Source organism: Macaca fascicularis, chromosome 15 (genome assembly GCF_037993035.2).
Source record: "Macaca fascicularis isolate 582-1 chromosome 15, T2T-MFA8v1.1".
Classification (NCBI taxonomy): Eukaryota; Metazoa; Chordata; class Mammalia; order Primates; family Cercopithecidae; genus Macaca; species Macaca fascicularis.
This window is the reverse complement of record NC_088389.1, coordinates 107,177,676-107,199,016: the sequence shown is the minus strand read 5'-3', so window position 1 is coordinate 107,199,016 and position 21,341 is coordinate 107,177,676. Positions and strand designations below refer to the sequence as shown.

Sequence of the window (21,341 nt, the reverse complement as noted above, 5' to 3'; positions counted from 1 at the left end):
CTGAGTATCACTAGTTTTAGAGTTAAAAAGTGCCCTGTCTTACAGGTAAAAACTTTTCTGCTAAGAGAAGCATGGGAGAAATATTTGACATGCATTAAAGGAAAAAAGTGGTTTAGAAGCCAATAAAGAGAGAACACACTGCAGGTACCGCCCTCATCACTAGTATCTCTTGAGTTTTCAAAACATGTTCCTCTTGCTCCAACAGACTCCCATGCTAATCATGCAAAAACAAAGCAATCCACCAACTTCACGTTTACAAATGATAATAAAAGTTTAAAAACATCCCTCTCAATAAGATGAAAATGTTTTCTGACTTTCAGGAATACAACAGGTTTTCTCAGTTGAATGCCTTAAAACTAATACTCTGAATTTCTCACGTACTATTTAATTTGGCTATGTTTTAAAAATACAGCACATGATTTTAATTCTTGTTTAAAGTCTAACGCTCAATGACAAAGCCTCACAGTTCCTGGTAGCTTGTTTGCTGAACAGTATCAACACGGCAAAATTATAAGAACTTCTTTTTAAGATTTGAATGTACTTTGAGATGTGAGACGGCATTACAGCAACCCCAAATTGTCTGTCTTATGGTGAAAATGGAGAGAGTAAAAATTGTATGCTGTGAATGATACCAAAAACTAAAAAAAAGTCTGTCCCAAACCTAAAGTTCCCTTCCCAGGCCTTCCAATAGGCCATGTGGAATGACCGTTCACTTCTTTCCTCCTCATGAAAGGTTGAGAAAGGAGGAAACTTACAACCCAGCGGCAGGTAATGGGAAGACCCAAGGATAGGGCCAAGTCCTTTCAAATGAAGATACAGGTGACACTGGGATAAAACAATCCTGGGAGGTTGGACACAAGTAGACTCAATGAGTGACAGCCTTAATTTTGGGGATGGTGTCAATGTTGGTTTTTACACTCATCATGGGCATCAGAAATGGTTTAAATACATTCTTTTTCTCCTCCCTCCCACTCCCCAGCCCCTCAAACCTATATCATCCTTTCTGTCTTAGTTTTCTGTACTAATTACTGGCAGTCAGATTGTAGAGACAATAATTTAGGGTCCAGTGAAAGTAAATTTTTACACAGCTTGATAGCAGTCTGGGGAGACTGAGGAAAGGAAGATAGAGGCAAATCTCTAGAAAAATGGAGTGTTTCTCTTTGTAGAAGCTATAATTTTTTTTAAAAAAAAAGATGTCTTAACTTTGCTAATAACCTAAGATGATTTGTAGAAATTAACTAAAGTAGAAATTGTCATTTTTTTGTTTTTGAAAATGTATGCATTTTGCAAGCAAAAATAACACAAAAACAATGTTAAATCAAGCCCATTTTAAGCTCCCTGAGATGACATACAAACTACACAGTACAGTATTAGAGCAGAAAATAAATTATTTACAAAAATCACTTAGAGTAAAATCAAATTTCCGTTTCAACAAATATAATATCAGATTAACTGTATCCTTGATTATTTGTTGCTATAAGTTTATTCATACCAGAAAAATGGTCACATTTAAAATTCTCAAAATAGTTTTGGCACAAGTCACATCTTCTCATGTTGCTAAGTCCCTGAGCACTTTCACAGGCTGACTTTATGCATCGGCCTCTTCCCCATCCACCCTGGTCCCCCCTTTCCAGAATGCCTTGCTACCTGCTCTGGCCTCAAGGCTACCTTTACCCCTCTCATCATTAACTCTAGATGAACATTTAATGTTATCACCTTTCTAGCTAATGATGCTCTGCAAAAACCATGCAGCTTCTCTGACAAGAAGATCTAGAGTCCCCGCCCCAAAGAGGAGCTCATACCATCTTCCTCATGCTCACTGACAAGGAAGGGGAAACAGATAAGGGGTACGTTTTGTGTATCCTTCTTATTATTCATAAAGTTGCCTGTAATGGTCAGTGTTTTAATGTCTCCAAAGCTTTATGCCTCAAATGCTCATCCAAACACTGGATGGCAAAGAGGTCAACATCCACGTCAAACTTATTGGCAAACAAGTGGTGTTTGCGCAGCATCCAGTTCAAGTCACCAGCTCCAAAAATGCACACCGAGCGCACGTGGACTCCATCGCAGGGAGGGTAGGGGGCACCCTTGGAAACATCACCCTCAAAGTATTGCCACTTGACAAACCTGGCAACTGCTTGCATGTCAGACAAATCGTACTTATGGCTGGCAGAAAGTGAGCCCGGGACTTCAGGAATCCTCTGGATGGTGGCCCAGAGATACTCATCAGGGCTGTATGTGTCTTGCGCCCACTCCATAAACTTCTGGATGTTTTCATTCTGTAGTACATACCCCACATACTCCCTACTGACCACAAAGTAGGCACTGCCAGAAAAAAGAGGTGTTTCGAGCGGAGGAAGCATTTTGACAGTCCCTGTGTTTGTCAGCTTTCCATTAACGACCTCATACCGCTTTTTCCACCTTTCTTCTTTATGGGATGGCATCCTCTCCGTTTCCAGGCTGTTTTCTCCCATTAACAACTTGAGCTTCCTGACAATTTCTAGGTTGGTTTTAATAGGAAAATCCATACCACAAAGATTTATCAAGTACTTCCAGTTTGCACTCATTGCATAGAGGTCCTTCATGCAGTTGAGGTCAGCCTGAACCCGACTCCATGATGCATAAACCACACTCTCCAATCGGCTGGCCACAAAGACATTACTGAAACAGGAAGCGATGCCCATCACTGCAGCTAAATAGGAATCCTCGGATTTTGTGTCCACATGAATGCAATAGAAATTCTGAGGCATATAGATGGCCCTCAGCAGCCTGTCAAGCATTTCAATCTTGTGATGAACCACTATAGAATATGCTATTGGAAACTCTGCCTCTTCTTTACTAAGGGGTTCTACAATATATTTGCGTCTCTTGATGAAAGAAGTACAGTCACTGGTCATGTTTATATAGTCGTCAGGTGTCCACCGAGGGCGCTTTTTAAATTTCACTGTTAGGATCTCAAGCTTTACCTTTTGGATTTCATTTACATCACCCTGTAAAACTTTGGTGCAATTAATATCACTACTAGGATTCTCCCCAGCAAGCTCCAAGTGTCTGACACTTACAAATTCGGGCTTTTGATGAATCCTTAAAACGGAGAAGGTGATTAGGGAAAAAACAAGAACCACAAAGTAGTATTTAGTGGGATAAGAAAAAAGTCTCCTTCGCAGCAAGTTCCTCAGCATTTCAAACAATAATCAGGGATTTTCGTTGTGAAGGGCAGTCTTCTATGCTTCAAGCACCAGTGATTTTTTCCTCCGTTGTGACCTTGAAGGTTGTCAGTTTGCATTTATCAGAGCTGCAACGGCATCTTGAAATGAAGAACAGCACTGAAATAAAAGAAGCAATTATAACTCTCTCTCTATATATATATGTATGTATGTATGTAGAAAGAGAGACAGAGAGTTTCACAATAAATCTTCTCAGGCTCAAAAACTGTCCTCTTTGCTATGAGGTCAGGTTTAAAACAAAAACAAAGTGGCTGAACCAGAGGAAAAGTGGTAGTAGTACAGGAAGCTCACAGTCTCTAGTATTTATACCACAGATTGAAAAAGAAAACAAAAGAAAAACAAACTCCAAATCCCAGCACCTGGATGCACTACAATATCTAACAACAAGTATTTTACCTCTCTGGTATGTTGAGGTGCAAAACCATAGTTGGAGACCTAGGCAATAATGATTGAACAGTCTATAGTTAGTCAGTTTCTGACACTGCGCCAGAATTAGCACCCCTTGTCTTGAAATTGTTAGTAATTTAAGTTCCTCCTGACATCTTTTAATGTCCATTAGCTGGTGTCAGCAGCCCTAAAAGAGATCAGATCCATTCTGCTTTTTGTTGATTTAGGATTTGGGGCACACTTAGGAAGAAGTTTGGAAATGGTTGTGACTTTTTTTCTTTTTTTTTTTTTTTTGAGACGGAGTCTTGCCCTGTTGCCCAGGCTGCAGTGCAGTGGCGATCTCGGCTCACTGCAAGCTCCGCCTCCCGGGCTTACGCCATTCTCCTGCCTCAGCCTACCGAGTAGCTGGGACTACAGGCACCCACCACAACGCCCGGCTAACTTTTTTTTTTTTTTTTGTATTTTTAGTAGAGACGGGTTTTCACCGTGTTAGCCAGGATGGTCCCGATCTCCTGACCTCGTGATCCGCCCACCTTGGCCTCCCAAAGTGCTGGGATTACAGGCGTGAGCCACTGTGCCTGGCCGGAAATGGTTGTGACGTCTAAGAATCTTCGGAGGAAGGGCAAGTCAACGGAATTTTCAAACTGGATTGAAAAGGCTCAGATGAAACCAGGCCCAATTTTGGACTGTGTTGGGTTGGTCTCACAATGAGTTTAGCTCCATGCCAGACACTACAAGAACAAAATATTCATAATCCAAAAGAGAGATACAGCTTGCGTTTTCTGCAGTAGTTAAAACGGACTGTAATAACTAAGTCTTGCAGAAAACAATAGTGTATACAAATTGTAATTTATGACAGACCTTCATCTATATTCAAATTTTAGGAACACAACCCACTTTTACTATGTAAAATGCTTACAAACATTCAATAGCTTTGTTTCCAAAAATCAATTTTATAACTTGGCAACTGGTTCTACAGCTGATAAGCGCTGCTGTTCTAAAAAAAGAAAGCCAAATACTACCAATTTGACCATTATAAATCTGTTCATAACAAGATTTCTAGAGATTTGACACTAGTTTTTAACGCCAGAAACTTAACTATTTCATTAGGAAATGAGCTGTGAATAGTAATAATACAAATAAAAATGAATAAATGACCATCATTAATATAAAATAATGTTAAGAAAAGCATTTAGACTTTTTACCATTTAAAAGTAAGGACAGTCTGAATCACTTAGTGCTGATTCCAGGTGACATCCTGTCCCATTCTGAGCACTTCGCCTGCTGTCAGGTGCGTTAAGTGTCCGGGCATCCAGCAATAATGATGTGTTCCATGAGGCTTTAAAGAAATCTGTGAAATTAAAAAAAAATGTGTGAAGGGATACATATGAACATATAGTATTCACACACAGAAAATATGTTGGCGAACTAATCCTACATGTTTACTTTTTTTTCCTCAAAATTATAGGTGGTTAACTTTCCTCTTTTAAAATTTCCTTCTCTCTAGTCTTACTTATTTTTCTAATTCTATGTTTGTGGATTGCTAAAGATTTGAAAACATCCTGAAATTTAGGTTAAGTTCTTTGAAAGAAAACTCTAGCGGCATTTCCCTTAATGCATACCAAGGAACAGTTTAGTGGTGCAGTATGATTAGAAAATCCAACATATCCTTTCCCCCACTGTGAAGATTCCCAATGCTCACTGGCAAATTAATGACAATCCTGCAGCTGAATTTGTTGCTCATCTCATTTTCTGCTAACAATCTTGATCACCATCCCACTCCACACCTCTATTAGAAAGCTACCATGGGGAGCTTCTGTGACAATACATAAGAATTTCAACCACTAAAATGTCAAAACACTACACAATGTATGCCTTTAAGTAATTCCTGCCCCTTACAGGTTCAAGGCATGTAAGGAAATCTCTATGGAATCATTAGCAGACCACGAACTAACTGAGAGAGACTTGAGTGGGTCTCACATAACAAAGAATATAAACTTCAGACAACTGGTCGAGGAAAGTCACTAAACAAACAAATAACAAAAACAACAAACCCTGGTCAGGGTAGGCAGGGGTAGAGGTCTGATTTCCATGGTGGACACACTATAAATTATCCTGTTTCAACAAAAAAAAAAATTACAAGGCATGCAAAGAAACACAAAAGTCTGGTCCACTTACAGGGGGTGGAACAAACAAAGCAGTCAATAAAAATGTCCCCCAAGGAAGCTCAGGCATTGGATTTAATAAATAACTTGAAATCAGCTCTTATAAGTATGTTCATAGAACTAAATAACTGAAAGGAAGCATGAGAATGGTATCTAACCAAATGGAGAAATTCAATAGAATGTACAACACAAAGAGTGAACCCTTAATAATAATAATGTATATAACAAGTTTGGGGAGGTAGAAAAATAGTTGAAAAAATAATGTATCAATAATTAATAATAATGCATAAATACTGGCTTAATTGTAAAAAAAGTACCACACTAATTTAAAATATTAATAACAGAAGAAACAGTGAGGGGGCAAATGGAAACTCTCTGTACTTTCTGTGTAATTTTTCTGTAAACATAAAACTGCTCTAAAAATAGTCTATTAATATTGAAACAAAAATTAATTTGCACATCCAAGAAGTTCAATGAGCTGCTAACAGGATAAACTCAGATACCCTCACCTAGACACTTCAAAATCAAACTGTTGAAAGGACAAAAGATTTTGAAAATGGTAAAGAAAAGTGATTATACAACAAATCCCGAAAATGATTAACAACTTCAAATAAAAAACAATGGAGACCAGACGACAGTGAGTGACATATTCAACGTGCAGAAAGAAAGACTGTTAGCTAGGTGTGGTGGCTCATGCCTGTGATCCCAACACTTTGGGAGGCTGAGGCGGGTGGATCACTTGAGGTCAGGAGTTTGAGACCAGCCTGGCCAACATGGTGAAACCCTGTCTCTTACTAAAAATACAAAAATTAGCCAGGCATAGTGGTGGCATGCCTGTAATCCCAGCTACTCGAGAGGCAGAGACAGGAGAATTGCTTGAACCTGGGTGGTGGAAGTTGCAGTGAGCCAGGGTCAGGCCACTGCACTTCAGCCTGGGCCACAGAGCAAAACTCCATCTCTAAAAAAAAGGACTGCTAACCAAAAATTCCATAATGAGCAAAATCATTCAAAACAATGAGAAATTAGGATACCCCCAGATAAATAAAACAAATATAATTTATCACTACCAGCCTTACCCTTCAAGAAATACTAAATGAAGATATTCAGGTAGAAATGAAAAGATTCTAGACAGCAACTCAAATTCACATGAAAAAATAGAAAGCAGTAGTAAAAGTATATATATACACACCTTTATATATATATAAAGTAAATATATATAAAGTATATAAAGTAAATATATATAAAGTATGTATTTATATATAGGCAAATTTATAGTATGAATGTAATGTTCTTCGTAATTCTCATCTGATTTACAGCTACATTAATTTATGACAAAACTGTGTTGACAGGCTTATAATGTGTACATTTTATATATATATATATATATATATATATATATATTTTTTTTTTTTTTTTTTTTTTTTTGAGATGGATTTTGCTCTTGTTGCCCATGCTGGAGTGCAGTGGTGCAATCTTGGCTCAATGCAACCTCCAGCTCCCAGGTTCAAGCAATTCTGCTTCAGCCTCCTGAGTGGCTGAGATTTCAGGCACCCGCCATCACAGCTGGCTAATTTTTGTATTTTTAGTAGAGACGGGGTTTCATCATGTTGGCCAGGCTGGTCTGGAACTCCTGACCTCAGGTGATCTGCCTGCCTTGGCCTCCTAAAGTGCTGGGATTACAGGGGTGAGCCACTGTGCCCGGCCCTGATGTATTTTTTTATCTCACTGAATGGACAAATTGGAACCATCATAAATTGCTGGTAGAAATGTAAATGCTTGGTGAAGCTGCTTTAGAATGTTTGGTCGATCCACAGAAAATTAAAACTAGAGTTACCATATGACCTAGCTGTTCCACTATTAGGTATATACCCAAGAGAAATGAAAACATATTTTCATGCAAAAACTTGTATACAAATGTTCATAATGGCATTATTACTAACTAAAATAGTGGAAGCAAGCCAAATGACCGTGAACTGAAGAACTGATAAACAAAATGTGGCATATCCATAAAATGGGATATTATATGGGTATAATAAGAAATGAAGGTCTCACACATGTTCCATACAATGTAGATGAAGAACCTAGAAAACATTAGGCTAAGTAACACTCATTTACTATATAATTCTGTTTATATTAAGTGTCCAGAAAAAGCAAATCCATATAGACAGAAAGTAGATGAGTGTCTGCCAGGGGCTGGGGACATGGGGGGATGGCAATGACTGCTGGTAGGTACAAAGGTTTCCTTTGAAAGTTCTCTAAGTAGATAGTGGATATTGATGTAGAACTTTGTGAACATACTGCATACTTTAAAAGGGTAAACATTATGGTATGTGACTATCTCAATAAAGCTATTATTAGAATAATAACAATAAAGTTCCCCATAGTAAACACATTTTAAGTTACAAATTGTGACACCACTGAGTTTCAGGTTTTTTTTTTTAAACAGGAGAACTAGAATCATCTTAAACAGGATTTTACAGAATGTGGGCACATGAAAGGGTCACCCCAAAATCCATATGGAAAATACAAAGTTCAGAACCAAACACTTGGATCTCACCTCAGAAATGCATAGGTCTTTACCACTGTCGTCTACATCCTAAACAGCCAACATGCTTTGAAAAATACTTTTTACAACATAAAATCACTAGTTTTGGGTTTTAATAAGATGGATAAGTGTCTATAAAGGAGGTAAATATGTGAGAAAACAGTGTCTATAAAGAAGGTAAATATGTGAGAAAGCATTATTTTATTAATAATGCTTTTGATTTTGTCTATTTATCATCAGGGTGAACAGAAAAGTCAAATCATTAAGAGGAATTGTAATTAACCAACCTAAGTTCAAGACATAGAACGTTTTCTTAAGTAAAACTCGGTTAAGAATCAGAAGGGTGAAAGGAAAATGAGATTTCATAGCCAAAGAGATTTCCAAGAAGAAGAGAAGTTTAAAGGGAAGTAAAAATATGCACATGCTATACTATTTTAATGCAATTTTAATCACCAAAAATTACTTAGTTTAAGCACACCCACACAAGGAATGAATAACAAAATAATTAAATAACAAAAATGTGGCCATGGGTAGTTAATACTGCTCAGCCCAATGTTCCTTCACCTTTATATTTCACTCAGGAAGTATACTCACTGAAGAATATCTGGTGGGATATGCCAGTGAGGGCAACTACAGTAGAGTAAGAAACATTCTAAATGACAAAAGCTCACAAATTCTGGGAAAGTACGAAAAACGCAAGTCCCAAACCACACTAAGCCTCACTTGCTCAAGGCCTACACAACCCAACAACTGTCCTGGGGCATGTCCTGAAGAAGGTCCCTCATTGCACACTGGTCCTTTCCTGGAAGAGGAGATTTCCTTATGGACACCACCCTATATAATTTTAAGTGGAACACATAACCTAAGAAGAAATGCAAAATGAAATAATTCCACTGTGAGTAGGAACAGAGGAAAGCCAGTACCTGAAAGCAATGGTTCTTGGTATGTGACTTTTAAGACCAAGAAGTACAAGAATACTAAATTCTAAGAATATTGAAAATAAATACTGACCTGTTATACAGTCAATAAGAAGGAAAGCTAGTCAAGGAAGCGAACAAGAAGATAGGCATTGTGTGCCCCTAAGGTGATGATATGGTCACCAGAAGTGTTCCAACACAAAGAGAGTAAGCACCGCCATATAGAAAGGGTGCCACTGAGTGCTTAATGGAGTGGGAAGACAGACAAAATGACCTCAGGGAGAGGGAGACAGGAGGCAGGAATCAAACTGGAAAAGCAGATGGATGAGAGGAAACCGAAAAAGCAGATGCACAAATCCCAGGCTGACAGGTGGGAAAGAACAGACCAGCTCTATTTACACTGCAGGATCTTCAAAGGGTGCAGGAACTGGTGCTGATTGCACAGATCCCTCTGAAGCGGAGCTGCGGAGAGTGATGGAGGAGTAGTGTTGCTTTGTTTTTTGTTTTTTTGTTTTGTTTAAAGTATCCACTAGTAGCTGTTTACAAAGCAGTTGGGTTTCTACCTCAAACTTGGCAAAGACCCACCCAAGATGTAGTCTCTGCAGAGGCTCTCCCTTCCAGGGCACACCAGGCCTAATGGAAAGCAGTTCCCATCCAGAAAACAGTGGGACCCAGGCACAGTGAATATCCTTCTCCATTTCCAGCTTGCTTATCCCTAGTAGTTCCCAGAACTTTGATTGTCAGCCCAGGGCAAGATTTTTTTTTTTTTTTTTTTTTACTGGGGACTCCAACCATGCCAAGAGAAAGAAGGCTTAAATATCTTGCTTAAATTGGGAGTTCCCCAAATGGTCAAAGGAAACATACTGTTCAGAGAGAAGAAAACGACCACTAACATCCTCAGGATATAGAAAACTACCACTAACATCCTCAGGATATAAAGTTAAAAATATGTTAAAAAAAATTAACGAGGTACAACATATTTTCTGAAGACAGCCAGGCCAACATTTTCACCCAGCATTTTCTTCTGCTATATGACCTTGCCACTCCCCAACCAAGAAGTAGTCAAATTCCCTCCCTCTTGAATTTAAGAGGCCTTATTGAGAGGTGAAGTCAGTGGGACTTCCTGGGTCGAGGATTATAAACGCACCAATCAGTGCTCTGTGTCTAGCTAGAAGATTGTAAATGCACCAATCAGCCGTCTATAAAAATGGACCAATCAGCACTGTGTAAAATGGACCAATCAGCATTCTGTAAAATGGACCAATCAGCAGGACATAGGCGGGGCCAAATAAGGGAATAAAAGCTGGCCACCCAAGCCAGCAGCCGCAACCCGTTCTGGTCCCCTTCCACGTTGTGGAAGCTTTGTTCTTTCACTCTTCACAATAAATACTGTTGTTGCTCACTCTGGGGCCGCACCACCTTTAAGAGCTGTAACACTCACCGCAAAGGTCCACGGCTTCACTTATGAAGTCAGTGAGACCATGAACCCACTGGAAAGAAGAAACTCTGGACACAGCTGAAGGAACAAACTCCGGACACACCATCTTTAAGAGCTGTAACACTCACCAGGAAGGTCCATGGCTTTATTCTTGAAGTCAGCAAGACTAAGAACCCACCAGAAGGAACCAACCCTGGACACATCTTGGTGACCACGAAGGGACCATCACCAAGTGGTGAATACCATTGGACCCCTTTCGCTTGCTATTCTGTCCTATTTTTCCTTAGAATTCGGGGGCTAAATACCAGGCACCTGTTGGCCAGTTGAAAGTGACTAGCGTGGCCGCCAGACTAAAGATACGGGTGTCAGGTTTTCTGGGAAAGGGCTCTCTAACAACCTTCGACTCTTCAGAGTTGGGAGCATTGGTTTGCCTGGAACCAGCTTCCACTTTTCCTATACTTCCAGGTGGAGCCAAGGGTCGACAGAGAGGAAAGCCATACAGCTGCGGGGTCCTGACAGAAAGTTGGTTGACCCTGCAGCCATGAGCGGAACTGTCCAAGTCACGTTACCCAAGTAAGACTCGCCCATCTATCCTATCTCTCCTGACCCTTGCCTCCTAAGTCCTAACGCCTGTCAGACAAACTTCTTCTCACCTCTCTTCTCCGAGACTAGTCCCTCTTCTAAAAACCATTCCCTGTCTCTGGTGCTTTTCTAGTTTCTCCTATAAGAATGGAGCTGGGCGACATGACTTCTCCCCTTTCTAGGTCCCATGACAGCCATCTTGCTATTACTCACCTTCGGGCCCTGTATTTTTAACCTCCTTGTCAAATTTGTTTCCTCTAGGATTGAGGCCATCAAGTTACAGATGGTCTTACAAAAGGAACCCCAAATGAGCTCAACTAACAACTTCTACCGAGGACCCCTGGACCAAGCTGCTGGCCCTTCAACTGGCCTAAAGAGCTCCCCTCTGGAGGACACTACAACTGCAGGGCCCCTTCTTCACCCCTATCCAGCAGGGAGTAGATAGAGTGATCATCACCCAATTCCCAACAGCAGTTAGGGTGTCCTGTTTCGAGGGGGAATTGAGAGGTGAAGCCAGCTAGACTTCCTACATCAAGTGGGCAGTTGGAGAACTTTTCTGTCTAGCTAGAGGATTGTAAACACACTAATCAGTGCTATGTGTCTAGCTAGAGGATTGTAAATGCACCAATCAGCATTCTGTAAAAATGGACCAATCAGCACTGTGTAAAATGTACCAATCAGCACTCTGTTAAATGGACCAATCAGCAGGACATGGGCAGAGCCCAATAAGGGAATAAAAGCTAGACACCTGAGCCAGCAGCGGCAACCCGCTCGGGTCCCCTTCCATGCTGTGGAAGCTTTGTTCTTTCCCTCTGCACAATAAATCTTGCTGCTGCTCACTCTTTGGGTCTGCACTACCTTTAAGAGCTGTAACACTCATTGCGAAGGTCTGCGGCTTCATTCTTGAAGTTATAGCGAGACCAAGAACCCACCAGAAGGAACCAACTCCGGACACATTATGATTATGCTTTGACCAATAGAGTTTGGCAGAAGAAATGCTATGTGACCATCAAGGTAAGGTCATGTAAAACCATGCAGTTTCCAACCAGTTGTCTTGAAAAATGTGCTCGCTAGACAGAAGCTCCCTTTTAGAACCAGCTTCCATGCTGTAAGAAGCCACATGGAGAGACTAGATATAGGCACCAAAGTCAACTGTTCCAGCTAAGCCCTGTCTTCAAGTCATCCCAGCCCAGATGTCAGACATGTGAGTGAAGAAGCCATCAGATGACTACAGCCCCTAGTCACTCCAGTCTTCACTGAATTCTTGACCAACAGAATGTGTGAGCAAAAAAATAAAATGATATTGTTGTATCTTACTACATTTGAAGTGGTTTGCCTCACAGCAATAGATGACTAGAACAAACAGGAAACCACATAAATAGAACAAATAGCAAATAAAAAGAGCCCTTGAAAATTATTAACATGATAGCAAACATGAAAAACTTGGCCAGGTGTGGTGGCTTGGGCTGGGCACAGTGGCTCACACCTGTAATCCCAGCACTTTGGGAGGACAAGGTCGACAGATCACCCAAAGTCAGGAGTTTGGGACCTGCCTGGCCAACATGATGAAACCCTGTTTCTACTAACAAAATTAGCTGGGCGTGATGGTGTGTGCCTGTAATCCCAGCTACTTGGGAGGCTGAGACAGTACAATCGCTTGAACCCAGGAGGAGGAGGTTGTAGTGAGCCAAGAGTGTGCCATTGCACTCCCGCCTGAGCAACAGAGCAAGACTCCGGCTAAAAAGAAAAAGAGAAACTAAACAGAAGGGTTGGAAGATAAAGTGAGAAACACTCTCAGGGAGTAGAGCAAATAGACAAACTGAGGGATGAGAAAATAAGAGAAAACATACAGTCATTTAGAGAACCAGATCGGAGACCTACCATATGAATAAGAGCTCCAGAAAAAGAAAACAGAAGAAAAAGAAAAATGGAAGGAAGTCGTCAACTAAATAGACTATTTCCCAAAATGAAAGAATGGTTTCTAGATTGGAAAATCTCCTAGGGTATCAGCACAGTGGATGACAAGAGACCCACACCAACATGTATTCATTAATCATGAAATATCAGGACAATGGGAGGAAGAATACTGCATATACTTTCAGGGGAGGAGGGAAACTAACCCGCATAAAATGGATTCAGAAGCAGAACAAAAACCAGCCACAGAAACCAGGAGACAATGGAGTAATGCCTTAAAAGTGCTAAAGAAAACAATCCCAGCTAAGAACTCTTATAATCAGATGAACTAATCAAAATAAGGGTAAAGCTGGATGTGGTGGCTAATGCCTGTAATCCCAGCATTTTGGGAGGCAGACGCAGGTGGATTACTTGAGGTGAGGAGTTCGAGACCAGCCTAGCCAAGATGGTGAAACCCCATTTCTACTAAAAATACAAAAAGAATTAGCCAGGCATGGTGGCACACACTTGTAATCCCAGATACTTTGGAAGCTGAGGCAGGAGAATCACTTGAACCTGGGAGGCAGAGGTTTGCAGTGAGGCAGGATTGTGCCACTGCACTCCAGCCTAAGGGACACAGTGAGACTCCATCTCAAAAAAAAAAAAAAAAAAAGTAAGGGTAAATAAACACGTATTAAGACAGGCAAGGTATCAAAATATATACTTTTAAGTACCTTTCCTCAGAAAGCTACTGGAGAATGAGTTATATTCAATAATTATTAGCCAGGTGCCATGGCTCATGCCTCTGATCCTAGCACTTTGGGAGGTGGAGGCGGGTGGATCGCCTGAGCCCAGGAGTTCAAGACCAGCCTGGGGAACATGGAGAGACCCTGTCTCTACAAAAAATATGAAATTATCTGCATGTGGTGGTGTGCACCTGTGGTCCCAGCTACTCAGGGGGCTGAGGTGGCCTCCCACCCAGGAGATCAAGGCTGCAGTAAGCCATGATCGTGCCACTGCACTCCAACCTGGGCAACAGGAGTGAGACCCTGTCTCAAATATATATATGTATTATTAACCAAGAAAGGAGAGGACATTAGTAAGAATCAGAAAGGAGATCTAACCGAAGAAGAAAGAAAAGGGAATCCCCAGGTCAAGGAACATCTTGGCCATATAATAAGCCAACAGACAACCACAGCAGACTGGAACCAGTCAGAAGGCCCTGGCGGAGACATCTTCAAGAGGACAAAACTGGCCGGGCATGGTGGCTCCTGCCTACATACGCACGTAAGCATATGCACACATCTATGCATAAGCAGACCACTGATGGATAAACCTGGGTCACCAACTTACTGCCCTTCAGCAGCAGGAAGCATGGTCTAAGTTCATTTGGCTTCTAGTCCCAGTGAATACTTTTCAATTTCACTGACTCCCCAAGGACTATTGTTCTGTTTCCCAGAGGCTGCTGTGACTGGAGCAAAATACCAACTACTGTGTTTGATGTCAAAGCCATGCCAGTTATCTCGAAGGACGGTGACCCAAGTGAGGGAGCCCAAATGCCACCCAAGGCAGGTCAAGGGAAGGAGCAGGAAGCAGATAAGATTACAAGGCAAAGGCCTCGCCATTCAGGGTGGAGTTCTTTCCGGCCAATTGCACTTTTATAGCCTCATCTCATCTCAGGGCATTTGGTCTCTGTCCCCACCACACTCTTGCCCTGCTTGGAGGGTAGTCACTGACACCTGACTGCTGTCTGTGACTCCCTGCAGTGAGCTGCTTAGTTCCTCTGTGGTCTCACACTGAACAAACAGCTGAGACCCTAACTGTGGCTGGCCATGAGGAACCAGCCTAGTTCTTCTGCTAAAAATTTAGATCTACTGTCTTTTTTTTTTTTTTTTTAGTTTTTGTTTTTAGTAGAGATGAGGGTCTCACCATTGTGGCCAGGCTGGTCTCGAACCCCTGACCTCAAGTGATCCACCCACCTCTGCCTTACAAAGCACTGGGATTATAGGCATGAGCCACCGCACCCAGCCCTATTCTTTCTTCTGACTGCCAGAGAAGAGTTCTGTTTCTATTTCCCCACACTTGCAGGGACTGAAGATATCTAAAAGCATACTCTGTTTAAGATAAAATGATAATAAGCAATTTTTCAAAAAAGCCTAAGTCCCTCAAACACAAAGAATACAACTGAAGTAGCAGCATCAAAAATGTGAAAGTTAGAGGTAGTGAATGATAACTGCCCACTGCACTCCAGCCTGGGCAACAGAGTGAGATCTCAGAAAGCTGAATCCTAAAGCAGACTATGGGGAAAGCTGACACCGTGCAATTTACAGCCCACCTTCTGCTGAAGGGTAGACTAAAATAGAGCAATGCTTTCCAAATTCTGAAAGAAAACTATTTTCAATTTGGAATTCTAAGTAACCAGCCAAGCTATTGGTAGAATGTGGTGTAACAGAAAGGCATTTTTATACCAGCGAAGTCACATGCACTTTTCTCAGCAGGTTACTATGAGAAAGAAGCATGCCACTAAAAGATGAAATTCACCAGCAACTTTAAGAGCATTAACATCACTAACCTGGAGTGCTTAATACGCTCTGGAACTCTTCTAAATGACTTACCTGTATTAACACATAGAATCTTCAGGAGAATGCTACATAGAAAGTATTATTTTCCAGATGAGGAAACTGAGGCACAAAGAGGTTAAATAGCTCTTCCAGCATCACATGGCTAGTAAGCAGAAGAGCTAGGCTTCAAATCCACATAATCTGGCCCCCAAGTTTGTGCTCTACTGTTCATGAAGAAAAAGACACGATCCAGCCAGGCACAGGGGCTCACGCCTATAATCCCAGCACTTTGGGAGGTTGAGGCAGGCAGATCATTTGAGGTCTGGAGTTCGAGGCTAGCCTGGCCAACATGGCGAAACCTCATCTCTACTGAAAATACAAATATTACCCAGATGCGGCGCGCGTCTGTAATCCCAGCTACTTGGGAGGCTGAGGCAGGAGAATCGCTTGAACCTGGGAGGCGGAGGTTGCAGTGAGCGAGATTGAGCCGCTGCACTTCAGCCTGGGTGACAGCAGAGTGAGACTTTGTCTCAAACAAAAAAACAAAAAAAAAAAAAAGGAAGAGACAGGATCCAGTAATCAAGGGACCCAATATAAATGAGGCAACAGAAATCCTAAGATTACAAAGGGAAAGCCCAAGATGACGGTTGCGTGGGAGTACTAGGAAGAAACCAGTCCTTAATTAAAGCAAGTGAACAGCTCCAGAAAATATCTGAGATGAAACACAGAACCCCTGCTGTAAATTAATGGATTTAGAGGAGACTTGTTAACTAAGGTAGAGTTCAGAATTAAATAAGTAAAATGCAGGCCAGGTGCGGTAGCTCACACCTGTAATCCCAGCACTTTGGGAGGCCGAGGCGAGCTGATCACTTGAGGTCAGGAGTTCAAGGCCAGGCTGGCCAACACGGCAAAACCCTGTCTCTACTAAAAACACAAAAACTTAGCTGAGTGTGGTGGCATGCACCTATAATCCCAGGTGCTTGGGAGGCTGACGCAGGACAATCGCTTGAACCTGGGAGGTGGAGGTTGCAGTTAGCTGAGATACACCACTGCACTCCAGCCTGGGTGACGGAGTGAGACTCCATCTCCAAAAAACGTAGAAGTGCATATAATAAACAAACAATATGAAAAAATGCCATTGAGTACAAGTGAGTAAAATATGCCAACAAGTACGTACAATAAAAGAAATCATGGTCGGGCGTGGTGGCTCATGCCAGTAATCCCAGCACTTTGGGAGACTGAGTTGGGCGGATCATGAGGTCAGGAGTTCGAGACCAGCCTGGCCAACACGGTGAAACCCCATCTTTACTAAAAACACAAAAATTAGCCAGGTGTAGTGGCGCGCGTCTGTAGTCCCAGCTACTCGGGAGGCTGAGGCAGGAAATCACTTGAATCTGGGAGGCAGAGGTTGCAGTGAGCCAAAATGGTGCCACCGCACTCCAGCCTGGGCAGCAGAGAGAGACTCTTATCTCAAAAAAAAAAAAAAAAGCAATCATGGTATGCTAGGCTCAGTTTATACATGGTTATAATAATACAAACATTGAGTTGTGGTCAAACAAAAAGCATGACAATATACAGAGCGTCTCAAAACTATTTTCATAATAATACTAGGCCATTCTGCACCCTTTTCACTCCCTCTGTTATATACAGTGCAGTTTTCCAGGGGCTACATGATGTGTTTGTTCTCAACAGAGTAAGTGCAGAAGTATCATAATTCAGGTATTTTCTATTAAGCCAAACAGTAAAAGAGATTTGCAAAAATACAAAAACACTGTTATTCTTCTAACTTTTCTAAAAAGATTTTCACAAGAAATTACTTATGTTAAAATAAAGGGCTTATTGTTATTTTCACAGAAGTAATACTTAAGATTTTTGTTTCTTCTTTTTTTTTTAAGACAGGGTCTCACTCTGTCACCCAGTCTGTAGTACAATGTCATGATCTTGGCTCACTGCAGCCTCACACTCCTGGGTTCAGGTGATCCTTCCACCTTAGCCTCTCAAGTAGTTGCAACCACAAGTGCACCCGACTGGTGTCTCTTTTTTTTTTTTTTTTTTTGTAGAGATAGGGTCTCACTATGATGCCCAAGCTGGTCTCAAACTTGGTCTTGAATTCCTGGCCTCAAGCAATCCTCCTGCGTTGGCCTCCCAAAGTGCTAGGATTACAGGAATGAGCCACTATGTCCGGCCTCAGTTTTACTTTCTAATAGAATACATACCAATAGATATAACCCACATAAACAAAAGCTCTTTGTGATCCTCAGTGATTTTTTAGAGTATAAACAGTGCTGAAATAAAACAGTTTTCAGGCCAGGCATGGTGGCACACACTTACGATCCCAGCTACTTACAAGGTTAAGGTGGGAAGATCACTTTAGCCCAGGAGTTCCAGATCAGCCTGAACAACCTGAATCAACATAGCAAGACCCCATGTCATATTTCAAAATACATACACACGACAAAAAGTTTTTCAGAATCGTTGACTTTGGGGATGACAGACAGCCAGGAAATGAATCCAAGTGTGGTGGAGGGTTTTGGTTGAAAGAGGATTAAACCCTCCTTAATGGTCAGGTGGGGTGGCTCGTGTCTGTTATCCCAGCACTTTGGGAGACTGAGGTTGGAGGATCATTTGAGCCCAAGAGTTTGAGACTAGCCTAAGCAAAATGGTGAGGTACCATCTCTACAAAAACAAGAAAAATTCAAAAATTAGCTGGGTGTGGTGGTGCATGCCTGTAGACCCAGCTACTCAGAAGGCTGAGATGGGAGGATCACATGAGCACAGGAGTTCGAGGCTACGGTGAGCTACAATTGCACCACTGCACTCTAGACTGGGTGACAGAGAAAGACCCTGTCTCTATTAAAACAAACAACAACAACAACAACAAAACCTCTTTAATAGTAGAAAGAACTTAAAGCTGAATAATTTAGAAACCGTATAAGCATTATTATTTAGAGATATGAAAATACCCAACTAAAGAAATCTGTAAAAAGTTGAAAATGGTTATCTTCAGGGCTATGCAGCAGAGAATGTTAGCCAGTAGTCACATGCAACTATTGAGCACTTGAAATGAGGCTAGTCTCAACAAATAATTTTTATTTTAATTAATTACATTTTAAAACTTGAAGCAGTATAAAATCTTTCCCTTAAACACATTACTGTTTTGGTAGGACTATATTTCACTTTAACCACCACATCATGTAAGATACTATTATTACATCGTAATGGAAATATTAGACACATGTATCATTTCAATATTTCACTAATAATTTTATATTGTTTACATATTAACATTATAAAATTCTGTTATACCAAAGATAATATACTGTTAATTTGGCCAGGTGCAATGGCTCACACCTGTAATCCCAGCACCTTGGGAAGCTGAGGCAGGAGGACCACTTGAGTCCAGGAGTTCGAGACCAGCCTGGTCAACACAGTGAGGCCCCCATCTCTACAAAAAAAAAAAAAAAAAAAAATTAGCCCAGTGTGGTGGCACACGCCTATAGTCTCAGCTACCCCGGAGGCTGAGGTGGGAGGATCATCTGAACCCAGGAAATCGAGGCTGCAATGAGCCAAGATCATACCACTGCACTCCAGCCTGGGTAAAAGAGCAAGACCCTGTTTCAAAAGGAAAAAAAAAAAAATTTTGTACCTGTTTTTTTTTTTTTTTTTTTTTTTGAGACAAAGTCTCACTCTGTTGCCCCAGGCTGGAATGCACTGTCCTCAGCGCACTGCAAGCTCCACCTCCCAGGTTCACGCCATTCTCCTGCCTCAGCCTCCCGAGTAGCTGGGACTACAGGCGCCCGCCACCACGTCCAGCTAATTTTTTTTTGTATTTTTAGTAGAGATGGGGTTTCACTGTGTTAGCCAGGATGCTCTCGATCTCCTGACCTTGTGATCCGCCCGCCTCGGCCTCCCAAATTGCTGGGATTAAAGGCATGAGCCACCGCGCCCAGCCCTGATTCTTTTTATTTAATGCTGCTACTAGAAAATTTTATTTCTCACATTGTATTTCTATTGGACAACGGAGTTCTAGGGAGTAGGAAATTTGGGGGGCCATTGGGAGAAGCATGCTGTTTTTCATAAGTACAACTCTTTGTTTGGAGGCAATTCTCCGTGAGTGCCTTGCATTTCTGTACATCTTGCAAGTGAGGTACTGTCTTTTTGTTCCAGATAATTTTTTCAAGGCTATTTTTATAGCAAACAGCCTAGAGAGAAATGGTATTTCCCTCCCTAGCAAAGGGCAAACCTTCTTACTGACAACATAATAAAGACGATGTCACCTGGGGCAAAGCACAGCATGCTTACTGCCCACTATAAAAGATTTGGTTTCTCTAAGCTCAGGATTTCTTTCCCATAATGCAACCCACTGTTTGTAGTTATCACTTGGCCCTCTTCATACTGCCCTGTGGGAAGTAAGGCTCTAGCAACCTGTAGGAAAAATGCTGATCCTCTGCGACTGCTTAATACAGGTCATAAACGGCACTTCACCTCTGGCCCAGAAGTCTGTGTCTTTTGCCAGGATCCATGAAAATTGTAACAGGCTTGTAAGCTTTCAAGTAGGGTAAAATCTCAGACCCTTCATAGCTCTTGACACGCTTGTGGAAATATCTTTTTTAAATCACGTGCATTCATAACTCTGATTAAAATAAGAACTACATTTTAAAAAAGCCTTACAGGTAGTGATAAAATTAAGACCTATAAAGATGGTAATCGGTTTTTAGATATAACTGATACAAATCAATATTCTAAAGCAGGGGTGTCCAATCTTTTAGATTCCCTGGGCCTTATTCCCTGGAAAAAGAATTGTTTTTGGCCACACATAAAATTCACCAACGCTAACAATAGCTGATGAGTTACAAAAAAAAAAAAAAAAAAATCACAAAAAAAATCTCATAATGTTTTAAGAAAGTTTACACATGTATGTAGGACAGAACTCAAAGCCATCCTGGGCTGTGGGATGACAAGCTTGTCCTAAAGTCTTGATTAAGCAGAATGGGTACAGGAATTTCCTTTCCTTCATTCTGGTTTCTTTTTACAATTCCAGCCACTATTTAATCATACATATATATATTTTATTTTGAGACGGAGTCTTGCTCTGTCGCCCAGGCTGGAGTGCAGTCGTGCAATCTCCCAGGAGATTACAGGCACACGCCACCAATCTGGCTAATTTTTGTATTTTTAGTAGAGACAGGGTTTCACCATGTTGGCCAGGCTGGTCTCGAACTCCTGGCCTCAAGCAATCCTCCCACCTTGGCCTCCCAAAGTTCTGGGATTACAGGTGTGAGACACCACGCCCAGCCTTTTTTTTTCTTTTTTCTGAGTAATCCTATATTAAAACATATTTTGTAATTATATAAAAATGTTAAAATACATAATGAAATTTGATGCCTTCTAAGTTAGATAAAATTAAATAAAATTAGGTTTCATCTGTGTAGTTTACATACAGAAGAAAAAATACCAGTTCTCCATACCTGAATTAATGACATGAAAAGTTCTATAGAATTTTTTTCATGTAATCATTATACTACTTTGAGACAAAATGTCATTTAAATAACCCTTGCATTTCAATCAGTAATGAAAATAGTTTTTATTAGCACGTTAACAGAAGAAAAAGCATCCTCTCTTTCCC

At 41.1% G+C, this 21,341-nt stretch overlaps 1 protein-coding gene across 5 annotated transcripts in view; it reads right to left on the bottom strand.

The window, feature by feature from the left end:
* Positions 1 to 1,313: 1,313 nt before the first annotated feature.
* GCNT1 (glucosaminyl (N-acetyl) transferase 1) overlaps positions 1,314 to 21,341 on the bottom strand; it is a 42,175-nt gene continuing 22,147 nt past the window's right edge. For 2 of the 5 annotated variants that reach the window (XM_065530723.2, XM_045373095.3), the window contains 3 exons: positions 18,063 to 18,118; positions 4,820 to 4,965; positions 1,314 to 3,326 (listed from right to left, as the gene is read on the bottom strand). In XM_065530723.2, the coding sequence (XP_065386795.1) occupies positions 1,896 to 3,182 (1,287 nt within the window). In that variant the 5' untranslated portion in view covers positions 3,183 to 3,326; positions 4,820 to 4,965; positions 18,063 to 18,118 and the 3' untranslated portion in view covers positions 1,314 to 1,895. Of the gene's footprint in view, positions 3,327 to 4,819; positions 4,966 to 5,668; positions 5,727 to 18,062; positions 18,119 to 21,341 lie in introns of those variants that run through there. The other 3 variants (XM_005581957.5, XM_005581955.5, XM_015437291.4) reach the window with 2 other exon arrangements.